The sequence below is a fragment of the Drosophila bipectinata genome, chromosome XL (assembly GCF_030179905.1).
Source record: "Drosophila bipectinata strain 14024-0381.07 chromosome XL, DbipHiC1v2, whole genome shotgun sequence".
In the NCBI taxonomy this organism is placed as follows: domain Eukaryota; kingdom Metazoa; phylum Arthropoda; class Insecta; order Diptera; family Drosophilidae; genus Drosophila; species Drosophila bipectinata.
The window spans coordinates 4,364,985-4,385,917 of NC_091734.1; the positions used below are offsets into that span (position 1 = coordinate 4,364,985).

The 20,933-nt window shown below is 37.9% G+C and overlaps 2 protein-coding genes across 2 annotated transcripts; one reads left to right on the top strand and one right to left on the bottom strand.

Moving 5' to 3' along the window:
- Window positions 1-2,145: 2,145 nt before the first annotated feature.
- On the top strand, window positions 2,146-4,176 carry LOC138926771 (uncharacterized). The gene is made up of 3 exons (XM_070282043.1): window positions 2,146-2,422; window positions 3,784-3,884; window positions 3,952-4,176. Exons 1-2 carry the CDS (start codon window positions 2,255-2,257, stop codon window positions 3,817-3,819), a joined length of 204 nt encoding a protein of 67 aa, XP_070138144.1. The 5' UTR covers window positions 2,146-2,254; the 3' UTR covers window positions 3,820-3,884; window positions 3,952-4,176.
- Window positions 4,177-6,568: 2,392 nt separating this feature from the next.
- Window positions 6,569-11,650, bottom strand: mab-21 (nucleotidyltransferase mab-21). Its single transcript, XM_017249213.3, has 2 exons — window positions 10,523-11,650; window positions 6,569-7,597 (listed from the first exon to the last, which is right to left on the bottom strand). The coding sequence occupies exons 1-2, from the start codon at window positions 11,268-11,270 to the stop codon at window positions 7,248-7,250; spliced, it is 1,098 nt and encodes a 365-aa protein (XP_017104702.1). The 5' UTR covers window positions 11,271-11,650; the 3' UTR covers window positions 6,569-7,247.
- Window positions 11,651-20,933: the final 9,283 nt, after the last annotated feature.

Sequence of the window (20,933 nt, forward strand, 5' to 3'; positions counted from 1 at the left end):
ATGGCCATTAACCCACTGCAGTCGGTGGTGGTGCGGTGCAGTGGTGCGTGTGTGTGGTGCCCAGAAATTCCCTTCATGGAGATCCATGACAGCCTGACGAGTTGGTTTCTTTTTTTTGTAGCCCAAGTCCGTTGACATTTGACTACTTTATTGAATTATGACAGCGAACAAATCAGCGACACGATCCAAGATTGATTCTCCATACTCCAGATACTCCGATACTTATGATACTCCTCAGTCCATAGTCCATACTCCAAGCTATATATATTCCATAGCCCCAAGTTGGAATCGCATTTCTTTAAATTTTTTTTTGTTTTGTGGGAATACTCATTGCGCATGCGCCACCGCCTTCCAAGTTTGAATCTGAACCTTCTTTGGATTCTTTGCACTTAAAGAAATATTCATATTTAAAATAAATCAATTACTTATTTAATATTTATTGTTATCTATAAAAATTAACTAAACTAAAAGTATCTTTAAAAATTAACTAAATTATAAAATTAACAAAATTAAACACGATTGTTCTCAGTATCTTGGCCAAGAATATGTTGCAGTTGAAGGCACTCGGAGACATGTGTTCCGCCATCATCTGATTGGAATATTAATTGTGACGATCGACGATCTCCACGGATCTTCTTTGCTTTTTACGATCTTGCGGACAAGTGAACGTCGATGTCATTTTGCTTAACATTAATTTCAAATAATATCATAATTTATAGTTACAGAGCCACAAGAGGTCCAAGGGAGCTAAGAGGTCTCATAAAGGGCCAAGTTTTAATTATTATTGAAGACACGTTCTCGAGAATCGATCTCAATTTCGTAGTTCAGATATCACGCGCACATAACCCAAGGAGACCGAAAATGTAAGGATTTTCCTTTTTAAGGCAAGAACGTGGCCATCCCGTTTTGGCCTTCTTCGGCGACGAGAGATGGCCAATTCAATGAGGCGGCGGCACTTTTCAAGATGCCACGATCACGTTGACATTTTGCTTTAGCTGCTTCCCCCCTTTGAGAGATATATATATACGTACTCCCTACCAATGTATACCCCCTTGGATAAAAAAAAACATGTTGACATGTCGCCTGGGCCTTGATTGATTTAGGGCTCAATGGCTTTTTTTGTTTTCCGCTGAAGCGCAGCCGTTTGAACCCATTGTTTTTGGCCCAAAAACCAAAAAAAAGGGCCAAAACAAAACCAAAAGAAGGGCGTACGACAACGTGAGCTGGAACTGGATTTCAAATTGGGGTTTTCTTGGTTCTTTTTTTTTTTGGGTTAGGGGTTTTCTGATATCACTGGATTAGTGGCTTCGATAAATGCATTGCATTTTGATATGATTTCCAGGAATTCCTAACTGGTAGCTCATTTGAATTATGAATAAAAAAAAACAGAGAGAAAAATATATAATGTGGGAATAAAGTTTACAGTTGAAATCATTATAAAATCAAAAATATAAATTTAATTTCAATCAAGATCTAATCAAGATGTTTATCTTTATTTTAACTAGGTGTCTTATTAAATAGATGCTTTAAAAGAAACTGCTTTTTCTAAACAGGATTTTTAGAATTTTAATTTGTCATTTATTTGAAAGTTTTATGCTTATTTTATAAGCTTGTTTCTTGAATTTCGAAAATTGCGATTTTCATAGGGGTACCCCTTGAAAAAAATCGAAAAATTCTAAAATGATCTTTAGGCAGTATTTTAAATAAGGAAAAGAGGCAGGCGGTTCCCTGATCACAGAATGGGGTCTTGTTTCCGAATCGAATACGAATTGGCAGAGATATACCTATCAGAGGGAAGCAAAATATCGCAATTTTGTAAATTTCGAAAAATTGCGATTTTCATATGGGTACCCCTAGAAAAAAATCGAAAAATTTTAAATTGATCCTTAGACAGTATTTTGAATGAGAAAAAGAGGCAGGCGGTTCCCTGATCACAGAATGGTATCCTGTTTCTCAATCGAATACGAATTGGCAGAGATATACCTATCAGAAGGAAGCAAAATAGATTTTTATAGGGGTTTACAAAATTGGAAATTTGAAAATGAAAATTGCCATTTCCATGATAATTTTTCAAAAATCAGTGTGCCAGGAGGAGAACGCTGCTGAAAATCGAATTTTTATATGGCTTGAAAACCTTTGAGTTAAGGAGGCCGGGACGAATCTTTCATTATTAAGAGAGAGCTACAATAGCACATATTTCAGCTAACAGTCAGTTGTGAAAATTGTTGTAAAACTTTAAAAAACCCGATTCGCTATGGGAGCTGCAACCGCTAAGCCGCTTGGGCCTGAGGAGACCAAGGCTTACAAGAACTTTAAGAAGTATTACAAACAGGACCATCCCGGAATGGAGGAGGCCGAGGTAGAAAGACGTGCACTCAATGAATGGGGGAAACTAATGGGAGAAGACAAATTGTTTTTTTCGGTAAGTTGCTTGTGCATTGTTTTTGGATAAGGAATCTCTCAAATTAAGGTTAACCCCTTGGAAAAAACCGAAAAATTTAAAATTAATCTTTAGGCAGTATTTTGAATGAGGAATGGAGGCATGCGATTCCCTGATCAAAGAATGTTTAGGCAGAGCTCTTCCTATCGGAGGGGTCAGAAGTTCATACTCACCTGTAACTGCAAACATCATGTTTGAGGTGAAATTTATCAGCCTCTAAGGTGGAGTTTGCTTCTCAGGTGTTTCCGTTTTTTGTGTAGATCCTCCGATGCCATGAGTGGCTCAGTTCCTGCCTTGCGGCGCTCACTTGGCTATAACTTGGCTAACTGGCTGACTGGTTGGTATTAAATTAATATTTACTTTTTGTCAAAAGGCTATAATCAAGCACGCTGGCGATGACAGGCTAAGAGGCTCTAATTACAGCTTGTTAACTTGATGCCACGGCCACACAGGTCGTGGCTCACTTCGCCATGAACGAGAGGACCTGGTTTGGGGCTCTGGACCTGGACCTGACTCTGGACCTCGTTCTGGGCCTGGATCTGGTCTGGGCCATAGAAAGGGGTCTGGTCTTCCGTTTATGCTAAGTGGCAAGCGCCGTCGTCGCCTCCGGTCCGCCCTTGCCCTCCATCTGAGGCCTCTTTTAGCCTGCCCCCTGTACCTCATGCCGCATGCCTCATGATCCATGCCACCTCACATCCTTTAATTCTGAAACATGGTAAAAAGTATTTTCCACTGTTCAAAATCTTATTTGTGTTTTTGAATGTGGAATATACATTTATAAAAATATTTGAACACGCGAGGTAGCGAGGTTTGAAATTAAAAAAACAATAATTCCTTTTTATTTAAAGAAAAATCCTTAAAACAAACAATGATATATGCAGTATTTTTAGATAATATAGTCATAGGTGGTTAGATCCTCAACATTTTTCCAAGTGCCAACACAAACTCATTCCATGTTGCAGCGCCTTTGAGGGTTTAATGCACTGATCCTCTCCTCTCCCGTGGCTGCCACCTCCTTTGCTGCCTTTTTCCAGCTTCCCCCTTTAGCCAGTTTGTTACCAGAGTTTGATTGAAGCCAGAAAATTAAAATCCCCAACCAGGTGCCCTGATCCCCATCCAAGGATCCCATCCCATCGCAACCACTTTGGCTTTGGTGGCATTCCAAATGCAATTCTCACGATTTGGCAGCCATTTGTGTTCCCTGGGCCTCATCATCTCCTTGTAAGCTGCTCATTTGGCCATGGCCAACAAGCTGGCCCAGATGCTACCATACCCCGCCGCCCCCTGATCCACTATCCTCATCAAATTAACCATTTAAATAAAACATTTGTTTTGATTTGCAGACGCGCCCGAGAAAGACAAAACAACAGGATGAATGACAGGCGTGCGGAAATCTTCGCCAATTCAAGTGCCGTGCCTAAGCAAAATATGAATACCTTTAAAAGTACATATAGATTTATATATATATATATATATATATACATTTTCTCATTCTTTAATTTTTTTTCCAGAATTTGTCACGCAATGATCTGAAAGAATGATCTGAATGGTGTTGCACGCACGACTTGATTTGGAAGCTGAAACGTTGAAACCTTTTTGTGTTGGATTAGTTAAATGAAAGAGGATAAGCTCTTTATAAAAATTTTGGGGTATACATAGTTGAGTGAAGAAAAATTTTAAAGTTTAAGAATGCAAATAAATAAATGCCTTGATTTGTTTTAAAGGTAAAACAAGAATATTATTATTTCGAAATGTAAACAATGTATCAAGAAAATACCCACAACAACTTATGAGGAATATTCCCTCTTAACATATCCCCAATAATACTTTCAACCAATTGGTGTTGAAATACAAATAAAAATATATTGTTAATTACTATGGCCATATGTTGAATTCACGTTTCATAACAAATTGTGTGTTTAAAATGTGATTATGAGATGTTCATAAAATTTGCTTTTGCGGACATTAAAAGCGAATATAAATTGCATGGAAATGGAATAATTAAATGGCAGAGAGAGAGAGTGTGTAGGGGGGAAAAATGTGCGGATTGACAGTCTTTGTGCCAAATTATCATTTATTAATTATGGTTTAATTTGTGTGGGAAGCGGCAGATCAAACAATTTCACAAAACAAGTGAATAAACAGCCAGAAAAAAAAGCGCCACATAAAAATGCAAATGAAAACCAATAAAACACAACTCATTAAATGAACAACTAGGCGGTTTAAACAAAAAAAAAAAAGATTTGATTTAAGGGGTTATATACAGTTGTGATATATGAAAAAATCGATTTTTTTTTTATTGCATATTCTTTAAGTATATTCTATTGGGTGTACTCCCACAAAAATTGATAACGATCGGAGCATTAGATCCGAAGCTGTAGCTATTTATAGCACACCATCTGCTTATAAAACTTGAACAAACTTGAAACTTTAAACGCGATTATCTCAGAATCTTTTTTTTGGGCAATTACCTTTGCGGTGGACACGATTACTAAAAAACTACTAATCCGATCAACACCAAATTTTGACCACATATTTATTATGATATTAGCTAGTCCGTGAACGAGGGATTTTCCATTTTTTTGAAAACTCCCTTTTTAAAGCACAAAAAACGAAAATCTTATACCTTGAAAAAGTAAATTTTTTGTTTCAAACGTCGCCATTTTTTTTTTAATCAAAATTTTAAAAAATCCCTCGTTCACGGACTAGATAATACAATATACTAACTAAACTTTTTTGAATTTTGGATTTCGGATGAACCGTTTTCGAGAAATCATGTCCACCGCAAGACACCATCGAAAAAAGACGATTCGGGAATTCGGCTATAACATTTTTGTTATGTAATATCTTTTTATGAAAAAATTTAATTAAGTACATAGAAACATGTACTAAACAACGTCGGTAAAACATTTTTCATAAATATTTTCTATGGTGTCAAAAAAAAATCGATAAAAATCCATATTTTTGCGCGGTACAACTGTATATAACCCCTTAAATAAATTCCAAGCTGAATATAAAATTACCTTTGACATAAATGGCATAAAATACCAAAAGAAGACGCCCACACAAAAATTAAATAGGTAATTTATAAACAAAAAAACAAGAGTATTTAAGTATTCGGCTAAAAAAATGTCATTCTTAACTCCCATTTGACATTTGCAATTGTCATTTTGAGAGTAATTTACAACTTGGAAAAATACAAAAGCCGCCAAAGACATAAATCAATGGGGGGACCATAATAAAATATAAATTAAGGTTAAAAATAATGGAAAGCCGCAGACAACAGCGAAAAAAATTGCAGAACAAGAGAAAATAAATTAAATTATTTAATTTATGAATGACATAAAGTTTAATTTGAATGTTATGTCCGTTTGGGCTTGAAAACCGATACCGAAACCGAATCCGACACGTGATCAAAATGTTGTATCAACATATTTTGTATTTCTTCTTTTATTTATTTTTCAGTTTTTTTTTTTTATTGAGTTTACTGGTTTACAAGGGAATTTCTGCCACATAATTTGTGTTTAGTTTATTGGGATTGTTAGCTGTCCGCGGAATTGCTGTTAATTCGCAATTAAAATGCGCAGCATGTCAGCCGGAGCACCAAATGTCATTTTCTGACATTTTGCCATATAGAGTCTACGGTCTACAGTCTCTTCAGAAATCGAAAATCGAATACAAAATCGTGGCCTATCAATAAAACCGGCAAGACATCAAAGAAATCAACCAAACGAGACCCTGATTGGCACAAGAAAAGTTACTCCGTTGACAGCAAATATTTTTTATGAAATTATTGTCATTTAAGAAACTATTTTAGCTATAAATAGTTAAGGGAATAGAAAGGGTAATTAATTATTAGTTTGTGGAAGTTTTTTTCAATTTAAATGAACCTGGAAAAGCTTAATTTATTTACCATATGCCTTAATGAACAATGGACAGGGGCACACTTTCTGCATGCAGTGTGACCTAATGCCTTTTTCTTATAGATTCAAAATGAAACCTTTGAAAACACCAAAAAATGTAATAATGTGTATATTTTTTCATACTTACCTTGTAGCTCTCAAAAATATATATTTTATACTTTAAAATATTTCAAAATAAATCCCAAGAAACATAAACCAAAATGAATTTCAATGAAAAACTTACATTTTATTGACTAAACTCACAAGAAGAAGGCAAAAAAAAAACATTTAATAAATAATTTAAAGACCGACGGGAAATATTCCAGAAATCGGTTGTCTCAGTTTTTAGTTTTCCATTTTACTTAAAAAAAACTAATTTAGCTAATTTTTTCTGTTTCTTTTTTTTGTCACTGCGCTTTGCTAGCTTTGTTATATTAAATATATAAATTTATTTTTATAAAAAAAAAACATTTGTGCGTATGGGATAACTCTAGGTTTTAGGCTAAATATATATATATTTTGTATATATATATTTTTTATTTTTTATATTATATATATGCACTAATTATAGGAAACTCTTTAAGCGGCGTATACTTTTCGAAAGCACCTAAAACTTAATTTTAAAATCTAAGCGAAATATCAAATAGTATTTGGGTTACAATTTCCTTGCTCTCCTTTGTCTCAGACCCTTCAGATCCCCCCTATATATATCCCCCCGATCTGTCATCAGAAAAATACATATATATATTTCAATATATATAACAAATAAAATAAGAAAATAAAACCCCAAAGATTACGTTATTTGGTAGCCCCTGAACAGATCTGAAGGGATTCCAATTTTGTGTTTAGTGGCAAGGGGAACTCTGATCCTCTCTAGATCATCTTGATCCTGTTTTTGTTTGATTCTACAGCTCTTCCAGGCACCGGACATTGGTCAGCATTATGCGTGTTAGTCTCCAAACCTGCTTGGCCGCATTTTCCAGAGCTCCCGGGGACTTGCCCTTGAACAGATCCATATTGGGCAGGAAGTAGTGCGGACAGCGGCGACACTGCAGGCAGGATATCAGCTGCAGGAATATTCCATTGATCCTGTCCGCGATGCAGTTCTCCTCCCATTCCATTTCCCTGGGATGCTTCTCGCACTCGTACAGCAGCAGGGTTTTCAGATGGTACGAGGTCACCGGGTTGCCGGGCAGGTCCAGATGCCGATCTCTCAGGGTCTTCAGGATACTCAGGCACCTTCGACGACTGGCTCCTGGAATTTAAAAACAGGATTATTATAGTTAAGTTTAATTTATTATTTCGTTTTTTTTAGAAAAATATATAATGTATGGTTTGTTTTTTGATAAGCCTTTTAATTGATGGGGTTTTGGTATCGATAGGTCATTATAAAACTATGTATCTCAAGTAGATCAGTCGATTAGTTTTGGTCTAAAGGATTATGGATTTTAAAAGTGATTCATGGGGTTTTAGAAAAGCTCGATTTCAAGTGTTTTTCAACCAAAAATTAGATTTAATGATTAGGAAGCGGGAATAATAAAATACTTTAAAAATCGGTAGCCTATGATTGAGGTTCTCTAGTTAAGTTTGTGAAATAAACCTTATTATTTTATTAGAGATCACTTTCATTAATTATTTTCAACAACACTCTAACTTTATTTCGAATTATTTTCTAGAAAACCCTTGACTTTGATTGATCAATCGTATGAGTAAAAGTACAAGTATACATAGTATATAGAGAGTTATGCTTTTTAGCTTCGATTTCCCGTAGAGGTAAGTACCTGTAGAGGGGACTCTTAATTTATTAGCACATAAATCATGGCTACGTTGGCACCATGTCACCCCCGAGCTAATCTCGACTCCGGCCGGCGATAATCTCCGTCGGAGAATCGGGCCTAGAGTCCGTCCCGGTTCCGTTTCACATTTTGGCTAATCAATATTGAACGATATTGCCATAATATTGGCACCCGATCCGATTCAATTTCAATTCGAACCAAAAAGCACTTGAATTTTTCTTCAAGTGGACAAGGAGACTTATTTTAGCCTGACAGTGCTAATTATAGTAAAGATTCTCAAAAAAAAGAGATATATTACTAGGTAATATCAGAAACAGAGACAAGAGTCAAGAAATTTAAGAATGTATATTAATATGATTCAGACAGATACAATTACAGATACAGATACAAATCGAAATCGAGATCGTTGTCAGGGCATTTTTATTTAGAATTCGATTTCGATTTGGTTTTCAATTTTGGTTTTTTTTTGTCTTTTTTTTTGTTTGATTCTCTTCTGTTTCAGTTTCTTGACTTTATTTTGAGTTTTTTGGCTTAATTTTTTAGGTTTTTGTTGTTGGGCCCCAACTCTCCACGTTTTTTTAACTCGATTTTTTATGCTTTCTTTGTTTCTGTGTGTGTCATCCCTCTTTGGGCTGTTGTTTTATTTATTTGTTGACTTTATCTAATCGCCGAGATTTAAAATATTTATAAAATCGTTTAGAAATTTATTTATGGCCCCAGCCATTGCCAGTTCATTGTTCATATGGAAACCCGTTTCCCCCTTTTGGAAGACCCACGAGCCCAGTCCGAGTCCCAGTCCCAAAGACCCACCAACTAAAACCTGCGACTACCGGAGACTACCACTCTCTGGGGTTTTATCTCTCGGGGATCAGCAGATTTTTGTGTGTTGCCCAAGACTTAGGTTTTTTTTTTTTTTTGGGTTTTTGGGGGAACTAGAGACACACAGAGACTCATGGAGACTGGAAGATGGAGAACCAAAACCGAAAGAAGGCCTCCCCCCGCGAGATCGAACATCAGATTTATGATCGCAGTCGAACGGGCGACACTGACTCCGGCGTCGTATCTCATATCATATCTCGCCCCGATAATCGGAGATGTCTGCCAGTCGGGAACCCAATGAGTGGGTTTACCTTCATACTACCTCCATATCCCCCCCACTTTCTCACTCATCCATTTGTTGACTTGTCCGCCCCTTTCTCTCTAATCCACTTGCAACTCATCAAGCAAAATGCGGCAAAAGCATCCATTGATTTGATCAGTCATGGATTAGATAATAAGGATTAAAGAGGTATGACAATTATTAAAAGATTTAGTAGAAAATACTATAATTTTTAGAAACAAAATATCGTTCTAGCATATATAATTTTTTTAAAATAAACAAATAATTACTATCCAATGCATAAATATAACTCCTATCCATAGCTATTCTCTTGCCTTCAATAAATGGTAGACCCGAGAATTAAATTCAAGTCCCCCATTACCTGGAGCCTCTAACTGAACGATCTGAGTGTACGATCTCCAAAATTTATACAGTCTTCCCCCCGTCTAGTGCTTAATTTACAACCAATTACGGGCGTATCAAGACCAAGTCGCTGATTTGATGGGAATAAATCAATTCAGTTTAAGTGTGTCACTGATTACTGATTGGGGATTGGGACACTATAGTTACTGGCTTTTTACACAGAGAGAAATAAAGGTGGACTATATTTTTATATCAAGGTTTTAGTATTGAGTTTTTTCTTAAATTTTAATACAATTTTAGGACTTTTTAAAAATATTTAGATGAATAAAATATTTCAACAAGCTTTAAAATAGTTTTATAAGCTCAAAAATTCGTTGTCGAAGAATACATTTTTTTAGAGGGATACTTTATAATCTTGTTTGGGTTGAAAATTGGATAAAGATAGTATATTTGGTTAAAAAACTATTTAAATTCAAGCTAGATTCCTCGGTTAATTGCCTAAAAAGAGGGTCTATTAATTTAAGAATAAAAAACCTAATATATAAATAGGAAAATAAGAAAAAAAAGTGGTGTCCGCTTAAGAGAGGGTCTATGATTTTTAAACAGAAGCCCAAATATACAAAAGAAAATCCTAATAAAACCAATGGAATAGTATACTCAGTGTCCGTTTAAGAGAGGGTCTATTGCTTAAGAAGTTAAACCAAAAAAATATCAAGTTAAGAATACAACAGTTAAGAAAAAATCTAGTGTCCGCTTAAGAGAGGGTCTCTTCATAAAGACCGAACACACAAAGAATGGACTCCGTATTCGTTGAAAAAAGGATCTAAAGGACCTAAATAGTATTCAGGATGAACCCTAATCCCTCAAATAACTAGTATCAAGCCCCGTCGGCATCTGACCTCCACCAGGCTGAGAAACTCACCTTGCAGCAATCGATTCTCGGCATCGGTGAAGCTCAGGACCCAGGCATCGCCCTCCATGGCGGAGTTCTTGCCCTGCAGAGCGATGCACTCCTTGGAGAGCATATCAAATCCCTCGGTCTTGACCTCGGCGACGATGTTGGGATGCGGCCAGGGTATGCCGGGCAGGGGCCAGTGGGAGGCAGAGCGCGGCCAGAGGCCGGCGCACTTGAAGGCGGGCGTGATCTGGACAATGATGCGCTCCCGGATGCGCAGCTTCACCTCCGTGGTGTCGGCGATCATCTTGACGATGTCGCGGTAGGCGCACTTGTCGCACGCCTGGGCCACCAGTGTCTGGAAGCGGGAGCGGATTTTCCGGGCGGACAGATACCCGCTCGCCGTGATAAACTCCACCCACAAGGACATGGAACGCTTCCGGCCGTCGCTTAGCTTCAGGACAGCACATCCTGGCAGAGTGCCGTCGTCCACGAAGTTGAGAACACCCATTTGATTCAAATATATGATAATTTCGAATTCCGTGGGCGATATAACCTCCAGGCCCTCGAAGCGGCCGTTATAGTCGTTCAGGGAGGAGATGAATCTGGGCTCCTGGACCTCCACCTCCTTGAGGACGTCCTGAACGATGCGGCACACCTCCTGGATCTGTTTGTGGATCTGGGCCTTGCGCACCTGGACGCGATCGGCGCAGTACTTGTTCATCTGGTAGACCATCTTGGACTGCGCCGCGATCATGTCCGACGGCACCAGCATTATCCGTTTTATCTCAAAAGGGACTATCGATTCCTCCTTCTGCTGCTTCTTGCCGCTTTTCTTCTATGTTATAATTCTCAACTTAGATTTTCATGTAATATCCAAGGTAATGGTAACACTGCATATGAATTTTAATAACTTTGGTTACACTTTTCTCTCACAAACACAGAAAAACAAATCCAAAAGCAATAAATGTTTAACCGACGGGCTTTAATTTTTATTTTTTTTTTTATATAATTTTTATTAATATTTTTTCCAGCCGGCTTTTTTTTTACGAATTTTCCGCCGCGTTTTTCTCTCTTAATTTTTGTTGTTGTTGTGGTTTGGTTGGTTTTCAAGGAAAATTCGTTGCGGCAGCAGCGATGCGAACCAGACGAACGATATGGTCGGAAAAAAAACATTCTTTTAGTTGTTGGTGCTTTTAAATGACAAAACCCCAGACCGTGGCCAGAGAGAGCGTGCCTGGGCTCTGCCTCGGCCGGCGTCTGCGTCGGCGTCTCCGTTTCAGCCCCCACATTTGGAGGTGCGAGCAGGATGGTCGTATCTCCCTTGGCGAGAGCACACTGGCTCTCTCTCGCTGGCCCCACATCATGGCTGGAGCTCTCTCTCTCTGCGCTGCAAACCAGCAAAAACAAACAAAACAAAAAAAAACATATATCCTAGCAGAAGCTATAGTATTCTATTCTCTCTCGATTTCTGTTAGTATTTAATTCTTATCCGCGTTAAAGCCACAACTAAAACAAACAACCCCTCGCACTATTAGCTCCGCCCTCTTTGTTATGGTACTCTCGCCAACACACACACACTCTCGCACTTCACATAGATAAACACCAATACTCGCAGGAAGCGGTATCTTTCTCTCTTAGCCGGGTGTGTTTTTTTGCCTTTTTGTTTGTTTTTCTTCACGGCTTTGTTGTTGTTTTTTTTTTTTTTATTTGTGGGTGGAAACGGTTGGCTGGCTAAGTGAGTTATTGGGGGCTTGCTGGCACTTCGAAGGGGATGGGGATGGGGATGGGGGACACGTTCTGGGAGCTCAACTGGGAAGCCAACAGTTATAAATAAAAGTCAGCACAAGGATTAGAAAATATTGATCGGTAGAGTCCTTGTTTTTCCTGTTTTTATAATTATTGTGTTGATATTCGAGAGAAAATATTTAAATAGGTTTCTAATTTAATTTCTAATTCTAAAAAGAACATTTGGTTTTAAGATTCATATAAAGAATTTTCTAAAGGCTGAATTAAATTATTTCCATTAAAAAAAGTGTTCCACAAAAATACTATACATATTTTTTATGCATTTTTAAATAAAAATAAATATGATACATTTTTTATTGATATTTTTAATATTATTTTTTCTTAGTTTTAAGCTTATTTTCGGCCATTGCCGTATGCTGCGCTCAGAAGTAGGCAACAAAAAATCTCAGAGCAACCGGTAGTCCTTTTCGATTGTTAATGTGCAGGAAAATATACACAAATACTAAGAAAAAGCAAAGGAATGTATTGGGAAAATAACAAATAAGGCTTAAATAATCAAAAATATTACAAAGAAATACAAGTTTTAAGTCCAAAAAGGATATACTCAGGAAACGTACTTTTATTTAGTTAAGAAAATACTTTTTGAAATTTTCTTATATCATACCAACAAGAATTTTTTAGTTGTACAATCTAGATATAAGTTCCTTCTTTTTCAGACTTTTTTCAATATTTCTCCCCCTTAAATAAAATAAGAAAAACCCCTTCCTTTACATAAATATTTTATTTAGTGAATGGAAAGAGAAAAGCAACCATGTTACTTCAATTAAGTTCTAACTAATTAATTTTCTGGCCACTCCAGGCTCTCCCCTCCAAGTCTTGTACCCCCAACGAGTGTCGCCATTACTAGCCTACTCCCTCTCCCCTTTTTCTTTCTCTTTCTCCCCCCTTGCAGCCTGTCTCTTTCACACATAGTCTCGGGAATTCGTTACCAAATTAATGCATATCTAATGTGATTAATGAGCGTTTAACACGAGCTTGTTGTGGTCTCTAAAGTTTATGGCGCACTTGGAGAACTTGGAGAAGGTCCGAGGGTCCAGCAGAGCAGAGAGCAGGGGTCAGGGGTCAGCGACAGGCTGTCCACTCGAACATTAAGTTGCACTTTAAAGAGCGGCGAACAAATTATTATGTATAATTCAATTTGAACTGTGTGCCGGAACGTGCATTAAGATAATGCTAATTAACACCTTGGGGTAGGATCCGATCCGATCCGATCCATTCTCATCTAGAATATATTCTTAATTCACATTTCCCATTTTTATTCCTTCTCTCTCACTCCATGTCTCTAGTAGACTGTTTCCCTAGAGATAAGCGGAGAATGGAGAATGGAGGAGCCTGTCGGTGAAGTGGCCTTTTTAGTGGCCAGGGTCTGGGATAAAAATGCGTTGGGAATCATTTTAATGGCCGCGTAAATGTGGAAAATTATCAACGAAACACGAACTTAATTGCCGGCCATTATCGCTTTTATGGCATATAAATTGAAAATGAATTATGCAACAGTGCGGCTACAAAAACAAATAAAATATCCCGAGAATGAAAGCTACAAAGAGATCTTCATTAGTGGCCATCCAAGGTCACTAAGGAGGTTCTTTCCTCATCAGGCGATGGACAAAAGATTTATGTCGATTTCCGATAACAAATCGATATCTAGCGATGGCATCGATGGTGTTTGCTGTTGCCCAGTAGTCGGGTTAGTTGCCTCTTTAATTAAATTGTGTATGTTGCAAGTGTGTTGGCCAAGAAACCGAAATCCTAAAAAAAGCGACATCTTCATCTTCTTGGCAGGGATTCTGGGGATCTGGTGATGAAGTTTATCAGTTGCACGAGATCTTTTCAGGCTCAATTCTGCACTGAAAAAAATAACAAGCCTTTTTTCTTTTTATATCAATTTTGAGGGCAACAAAATATCTTAAAAGCGAGCAATATACTCAGCAGCCTTTCAAATTATATCCATTTCGAACTTTATCCTTTTTCTTCAGTGTCTTGCCACATTTTGGTGACTCTTTTTTTTTGTTGGTTTCTGCTCTAAATGAGCAAATGGCGGAAAATTAAGAAGCCAGAAACCAGAGGAACAAGCAGTTGCAACAGCCACAGAAACAGAAGCGACAACTGCAGCACAGAGATTGCAATCGCCTGGCAGCAACATCCCCTTCTCCAGCTCCTGCTCCTGTTCCTTTTGGGAAACGATGTCCAGCAGCTGCTGCCTGTTTCTACAAGACACTCTGACCCCCTTTTCCACAGAGTCCACCCCCTTCTTTCACATTTTGTTGTTGTTCACGAGCCCCTGGGCCCTACTGCCATTTCCTTTTCCGATCACCCCTTTTTTTTTTTTGTGGCGCTTTCGCACGGGCGACACTTTGACGGCAACAAGTTCATTTTAGACGGAAAAGGAGTCGTTGCAAGTCCAGATGGAAGGAGAAGATATATCCGGGGAGGTCTATATATATGGGAGACAGATTTAAAGATTTTTCAAGGCAGAAGATTAAAGGGGTTTTTGGCTTTTAGAAGAAGATTTCTTTCAGATAGGTTGGAATGGAAGTTTTTTTTAAAGGGAGCTATTTTTAAAGAATAAATAACATCTTGAAAAGTCCTTTCAAAGGTATTATTATTATTAAATATCGTTTTATACATATTCAGAGTCATTCAGCTTAAAATATTTCTTTAAAACAGAACCCTTGTAAGAAACTCTATATTTTTCTAGAAAAACAATTATTTCCAGACTTATGTTGAAAAAAAAATAGTATTGCTTTGATATTACATATTTTATAAACCCTATAATATCACTATCATTTCCCAGAAACCACACACGCAATGGTTAAGACCATTTTTGGACCATTCCATTGACCTTTTCATCTAAAAACCTTAACTGGGCCCTAATTGGGCCAACAGCGGGTTTGATCTTTCCTGTTAACTGTGGGATCATCGATCATTTTTCAATGGGATGGGTTCTCATATATACGTATATATTTTTATGCATGTTTGGATGTTTGTTTATAGGTATATTTTCATCTCCCGGATTATATCTCACCGCCTTTCATTAAGCCTTTTCTTGGGGCCTCTTGCTTTTTTGTCATTCGATATGATGGCCATGTTGACAGGCTTTTTCAATTGCTCCGGCGCTTGAAGGGGAGAATAATATATATATATAAGCCCCTGATTCCTTTCATTGATCCAGAGCTTAACCCTTGTTTCCCTCGTTTTAGTTTTGTGTGTGTTTTTTTTTCTCTAAAAGATTGTGGCATGTGCAAAGGTCAGCTGGTTGCAAAGAGGGCAATGGCATTCGTCCAGAAACATTTACCTGCCCCCGTCCGATGCCTGCCCCACCCCTTGTCTCACCTTAACCCCCTACCAACATTTGTGTGTTTGTTTTATTTTATTTTGTTGTTTTTTTTTTTGTTTGTTTGTTGTATGTTTTTTTTTTGTTTCTTCTGACCAAGTGGCGCCTGCATCCCGTCGTGCGTCGTCTGCATATGCGGAATATGCGTGAGCGTCGCCACGGAATGAGACTGTGGAGAACAAGCTCAGGTTGCCACTGCCCCCCAACTCTTGCCCCCTTGAAATCTTAACCCACCAAATACCCCGTAGTATCCCCCCATTAAAATCAGCGACATGCGGTTAAATATGCTTAAGTTTTTCCGCGGACAACTTGAAATTAAGTAGATGCCACAAGGAGTGCAAGAAAGAGAAGGTTTTTTTTTTGGGAGGGGGAGGGGAGTAGGATCATGCAAATTGTTAGCTGCCTTCCCCCCTTGGTTGCCCCCCTTGTGACCCCCCGCTATGCCCACATCATGGACAGGTCCCCATGTATTTGCCTCGATTTATATTTTGTTTGGTCAGAGGAAATATCAACGCTTTTGCGTAAATGCTGGCTTAATCCATTCATTATGGCCATTAGGCTTTGTACGGTCTGATGTGTTTAAGCCCCTTAGCCCCCTCCCGCTCCACTGGAATGCCCCCTGATGGAGCCTCGAATAATTTCAGAGCAATTGATTAATCCCAAAAGTCGGGAACCATGTCAACGGCTCCATAATCTGTACCTTCTTTATTTTTTAAAGCCACTGACACGTACCTTAACATTTTGGGGAATTGGTAGTTAAAAGTTGGGGATACGAGGGGAGAATGGTTTCAATTTCAGGTAATTGGTTAGTAGCATTGGGTAATTGTTTAAGCCAAGATCTGACTTCCCAAAAAGTTATAAACGGAGGAGAAGGAGTTCTTCAAATAAAAAAAATTAAAAAGCTATCAAACATGAAAGAACTGTTTAAAAAAGATTTAAAAAATGTAAACTAAGTTCAAATAATCTTAAATATATTTACCCATAAAAAAAATAAACTTGAAACCCCTGATATTATATTCCAAAACTTTTAAAATATTACTCCTAGAGTAGAGATTAAAAACACAAATAAGTACCGGGTATCACATAATCCAAACCCCTTACAACAGACATTCCTTAACGCTATTTGGTAGCTTTATTCTCCTTATTCCTTGTACCAAGATCCCAAGAAACCTGGGAGTTATCTTCCCACAGCATTCAAGCCGGGAATGAGATCATTTAGCGATCGTTCTCATTTAAATTATAACCAAAAACACATGCAGAGTGCAGATGCAACTTAAAACCGGAGTCTGAAACTGGTTGGGGTTTACTATATATATTTTCTTATTTTTTTTTTTTTTGTTGAAGGAGAGAAGGGATTTAAAGGTGGACTGTCTTATCGGTCGCCTTCATTTAAATTATGGCAACGAATTTCGAGTGGCAGTCTCCTGGCGTTTCGCTTTTTTATTTAATGCAATTCCTGCAGATTGGCCAACATGCACTGATGAGCCATTAGGCCATTAGTCGCCTCTAAACGAGGTATCGCCGGATGGGCACCAAGGATGTCAGCTGCGATAAGGTGTGGCGCCCATGAACATGGTAATGCTATTATGGCCAAGCGCAAAATCCAGCTACCAATCCAGGCACTTTGCAAGAAAACGGCCAACGATCGATCATTAAGGTTACACTCTCTAGAGAGTCAGCACCTTGAAATTATAGGAACTCCTCCTTCTGGTCCATCTCTTGGTGGGCAATTCCCATTGTAAAGTTGACAAATTTATGGCGCAAACATGTCGCAATTCCAGTTGGCTCGTATTGTACAAGTGTTTATTTTGATGGCCATCACAGACAGTCGCTAATTAGGATGTCCCCATCCCAAAGTCAACCACAGTATCCGTATCTGTATCTGTGGTATCTTCTCGTTGGCATCTCATCTTGGGGAGAATCATTAAAATCAAAATCATGCAAACGTTTAACTGCGCCACAAAAGTTGTCGCAACACACACACACTCACACTAATACATATAGAAACCAAAAACCACTGGCTCACAGGATCAGTGGTCGTTAAAACGAGGCAGTTACATGGCAGTTGGCCATCACAAAATCCCATCCAATCATAAAATTGCCTAACTGATGGCCGACAGGCAAAACTTGCAGATTCAGGCTCTTGTCTCTCTTATGGTTCACAATTTGTAATTGAATGCATGTAAATTGATTTCATTCACCAATGCTAATAATTTCTACAGTTTTATGCGGACACTGTGGACAGTGCGGACAGTGTGGACACTGCGGACAAGCTTGAAAGTTTATAAATTTTCTAAAAAAAGAAGCAACTAAGTGATGGCCATGTGATTAATATTATCGGCAAGTACACTTTAGGCCATTAGCAGGCCATTTAGCTGGAAGTTTTCTTTTTTTCACTCTGTCCGCAGTGTCCGTTGTGTCCGCAGTGTCCGCTAAGTCCGCTTTGTCCGTAAAAACTTCTCCAGCCGTCAAGCCGATTGTGATAATTCTGTGAGAGCTGATCACGTTGCTATCTTGAATTATGTCAGTTTTGTAATTTTATGCGAATCTTGTTAATTGCGCATAAACTTGCTAAGACAGACTCTACCCTTACCTCCTTCCTCTACTGATACTTCTTCTTCTTCCTCTTCATCGTGTGGCACGCACGCAAGCGAAAGACTTAGGCAACGAACTCGACAGGCAGCTGCGAATAAAATGAAAAAAAAATAAAAGTTAAAAAAAAGGTGAAAACAGGATGAAACAGGCGGAAAAAAAAGGAATGATGGCCAAGTAGTCTCCAAACAACAACATGCTAATGAGAACTGGCCAATCCAAATGAAATTAATGAAGTGAAACGCATCACGAACTGTTTTCTAGTCTTTTTTTGTAATTTTTCTTAAAGGAAATCCATACTTAAGCCAACTGTCAGTAAGAGTGATTATCCAATAGATATAGTCATTGTGGGAACTTATAAGAAATTGTGGGAAAAATGGGATTTATGTTGGAAAAGTAGAGGAAGTTCTCAAAGGATAGAAAGTTTTACATCTGTGGGAAACAAATATTATCTAAATCATTTAAATCCTAAAAATAGTAATATTTCTTAAATGTCTATAATTTTAATTATTTATTGAAAAAAAATTGAAAAGTAAAACAATTCTCAGATGCTCCAGAATAATGAATGTTCAAAATCAATTTAGCCCAAAAGTGGCAAACCAGGGGCGCTGTCTGCATTGAATGAAAAGGGAAAAATCAAGGGATAGGGAAGGGAAAAGGGCATGAGAAGGGAATAAAGAAACCCACTGGCGCCGCAGTCACTGCAACTCTCTTCAAAATCGCATAAATTGCGGTTAATAAAGCGCGCTTAGGCCACAACTCACGTCAAAATGCATCAAGGGGCACCGTATGGCGAATATTTATATTTCGCCAAGCCTTTCGGCTTTCGACGCTCTCCGCAAAACCAATAAAGGCCACAAAAACCTGGACGAGGTAACTCTGATACCGAATCCGATTCACAGAATATCACAGTATCAGTCTTTCAGTCGCAAAGTATACGAATACGAATACGAATCCGAAGCTCCAGGCAGTCCACAAAATGTTGAGGCGGAGGATTCGCAGTCACGCGGCTCGCGGTGGGATGGGGATAAATTATTTCGGGACAAGGAAAATATCACTTCGATTAATTCAAACAAAGACCCAGGTCCAGGTCCAGATCCAGGCACAGGCTGAGGCTCCTTTTATGTGGCATTCTACCTCTCTTTGTCTTTTATCGGGCCTCCCACTCACATTTTGCGATACTTTTTGCAAATAGAGTTGGCAGACTGAATTGAAAATCGGGCAAAGGAAAAGTAAGACTCTTCAGGGGTGTAGTCTTTACATTATTTAAAGGGAGGGCTATTGAAAATAAATTTAAAAAAAAGTATAGATATGTTATAGAAAAAATATCAATTTATAAAGCTAGAAACTTGCAAATCCTAAATGCAGACACTTCTTCTTAAAGATCTTTGTTTTAATCAATATAAATAATAAAATTCATCTTAAAAAATGTTATCAAAAATATAACAAATTAACAAAAATATCTATTCATAAAATTATAAAAACCCCCCTTGAAAAAATCAAACCCCACACCCATTTATTCCACTCTCATTGTTGGAGTTGTCGTTGCTGGACTTGTTTATTTGGAATTGAACTTAATTTGGACATGATAAGTTGCTTCTCTGTCGGCAGGATGGCGGTATCCTTTTGAAGTCGATCCAGTACCCTCGTCCCGGGCCATGGCTAAGAAGGTATTGATGTTTTACTCGCAAATGGCCAATATGCAAAGGCCATAATTCAAAGATCAATAAGGTTGGTCGGCTGGGATTGCAAATCAAAATAGCCTTTCACTTTGGAATCTTGAGGGAAAAATCATAGATTTAAGATCTTAAATCTAGCTAGATCTTAAACTATATATTATATATAAAATATTATTTTTACCACACACACAGACAGTCATTTTTTATTCACAGCAAAAGTGTTTTAAATTGCAGAGTCGAGCACTTGAAAAACAAGCAATTTAGGGCAATTTCGATTAAAATCAATATTTACAGGGTTCGGTGAGAAGGCTGAAGAATCAGAGAAGAAAGACTGGATGGCGAAGAACGGCTACAGAGAAGTGATTCTCCAAAGGAGAGCAGTGGGGGGGATCTGGCAGTTGCAGTGCGCCAAAATTACAAATTTAAACATGAAAAGTTATAAATAATGCGAGAATGATGTGTTTTTAGGACAAGGAAGGAAATACACTGAAGGAAAATAAAATTTAAAAAATATGTCTACAAAAATTAGATATTGTTTTTATAATAAAACATTAAAAATCAATTAAGTAAGTCTTTAATTAATATAAAATATTTTAAAAATGAACGAAACTAGCTACAAGGTTCTAGCTAAAATAAAATATCAATAATGGGCATTGGAAGTAAGCTAATGAATCTTATGTATATAATTTAAAAAAATATTATTTATTAAATTCCAAAAAATGTATTCTTTTTTTTCATAGTGCCCTTCTTCAGAAGAACTGTGGCTTGTTAAAGCCCCATAAGACTAAAGACACCAAACAGCAGACTGCAGAGTCCACAGAGCCCCGAAGGCGGAAGATACTCGCTCCATGGATCGCCGCTAAAGAGCTGCTGATGTGGCTCAAACCACTCCCCTGGCCCCCCGTCAGACCTCCCTGCATCTAGCCCCTTTCTTTACCAGTCTCTGGTTTGCTTTGGTAATCACCTTTTGTTATAAAGACTGTAATTAGGGCTTCATTAAAAGGGTGGTCCTGACTTGTCTTCG

Bases quoted from the DNA above. Each gene is read 5' to 3' on its own strand.
- mab-21 (XM_017249213.3), bottom strand. From the start codon at position 11,270: ATGCTGGTGCCGTCGGACATGATCGCGGCGCAGTCCAAGATGGTCTAC. The intron at 7,598-10,522 runs GTGAGTTTCTCA...TTTAAATTCCAG, and splicing joins CGAGAATCGATTGCTGCAAG to GAGCCAGTCGTCGAAGGTGC.
- LOC138926771 (XM_070282043.1), top strand. From the start codon at position 2,255: ATGGGAGCTGCAACCGCTAAGCCGCTTGGGCCTGAGGAGACCAAGGCT. The intron at 2,423-3,783 runs GTAAGTTGCTTG...TTTGATTTGCAG, and splicing joins AAGACAAATTGTTTTTTTCG to ACGCGCCCGAGAAAGACAAA.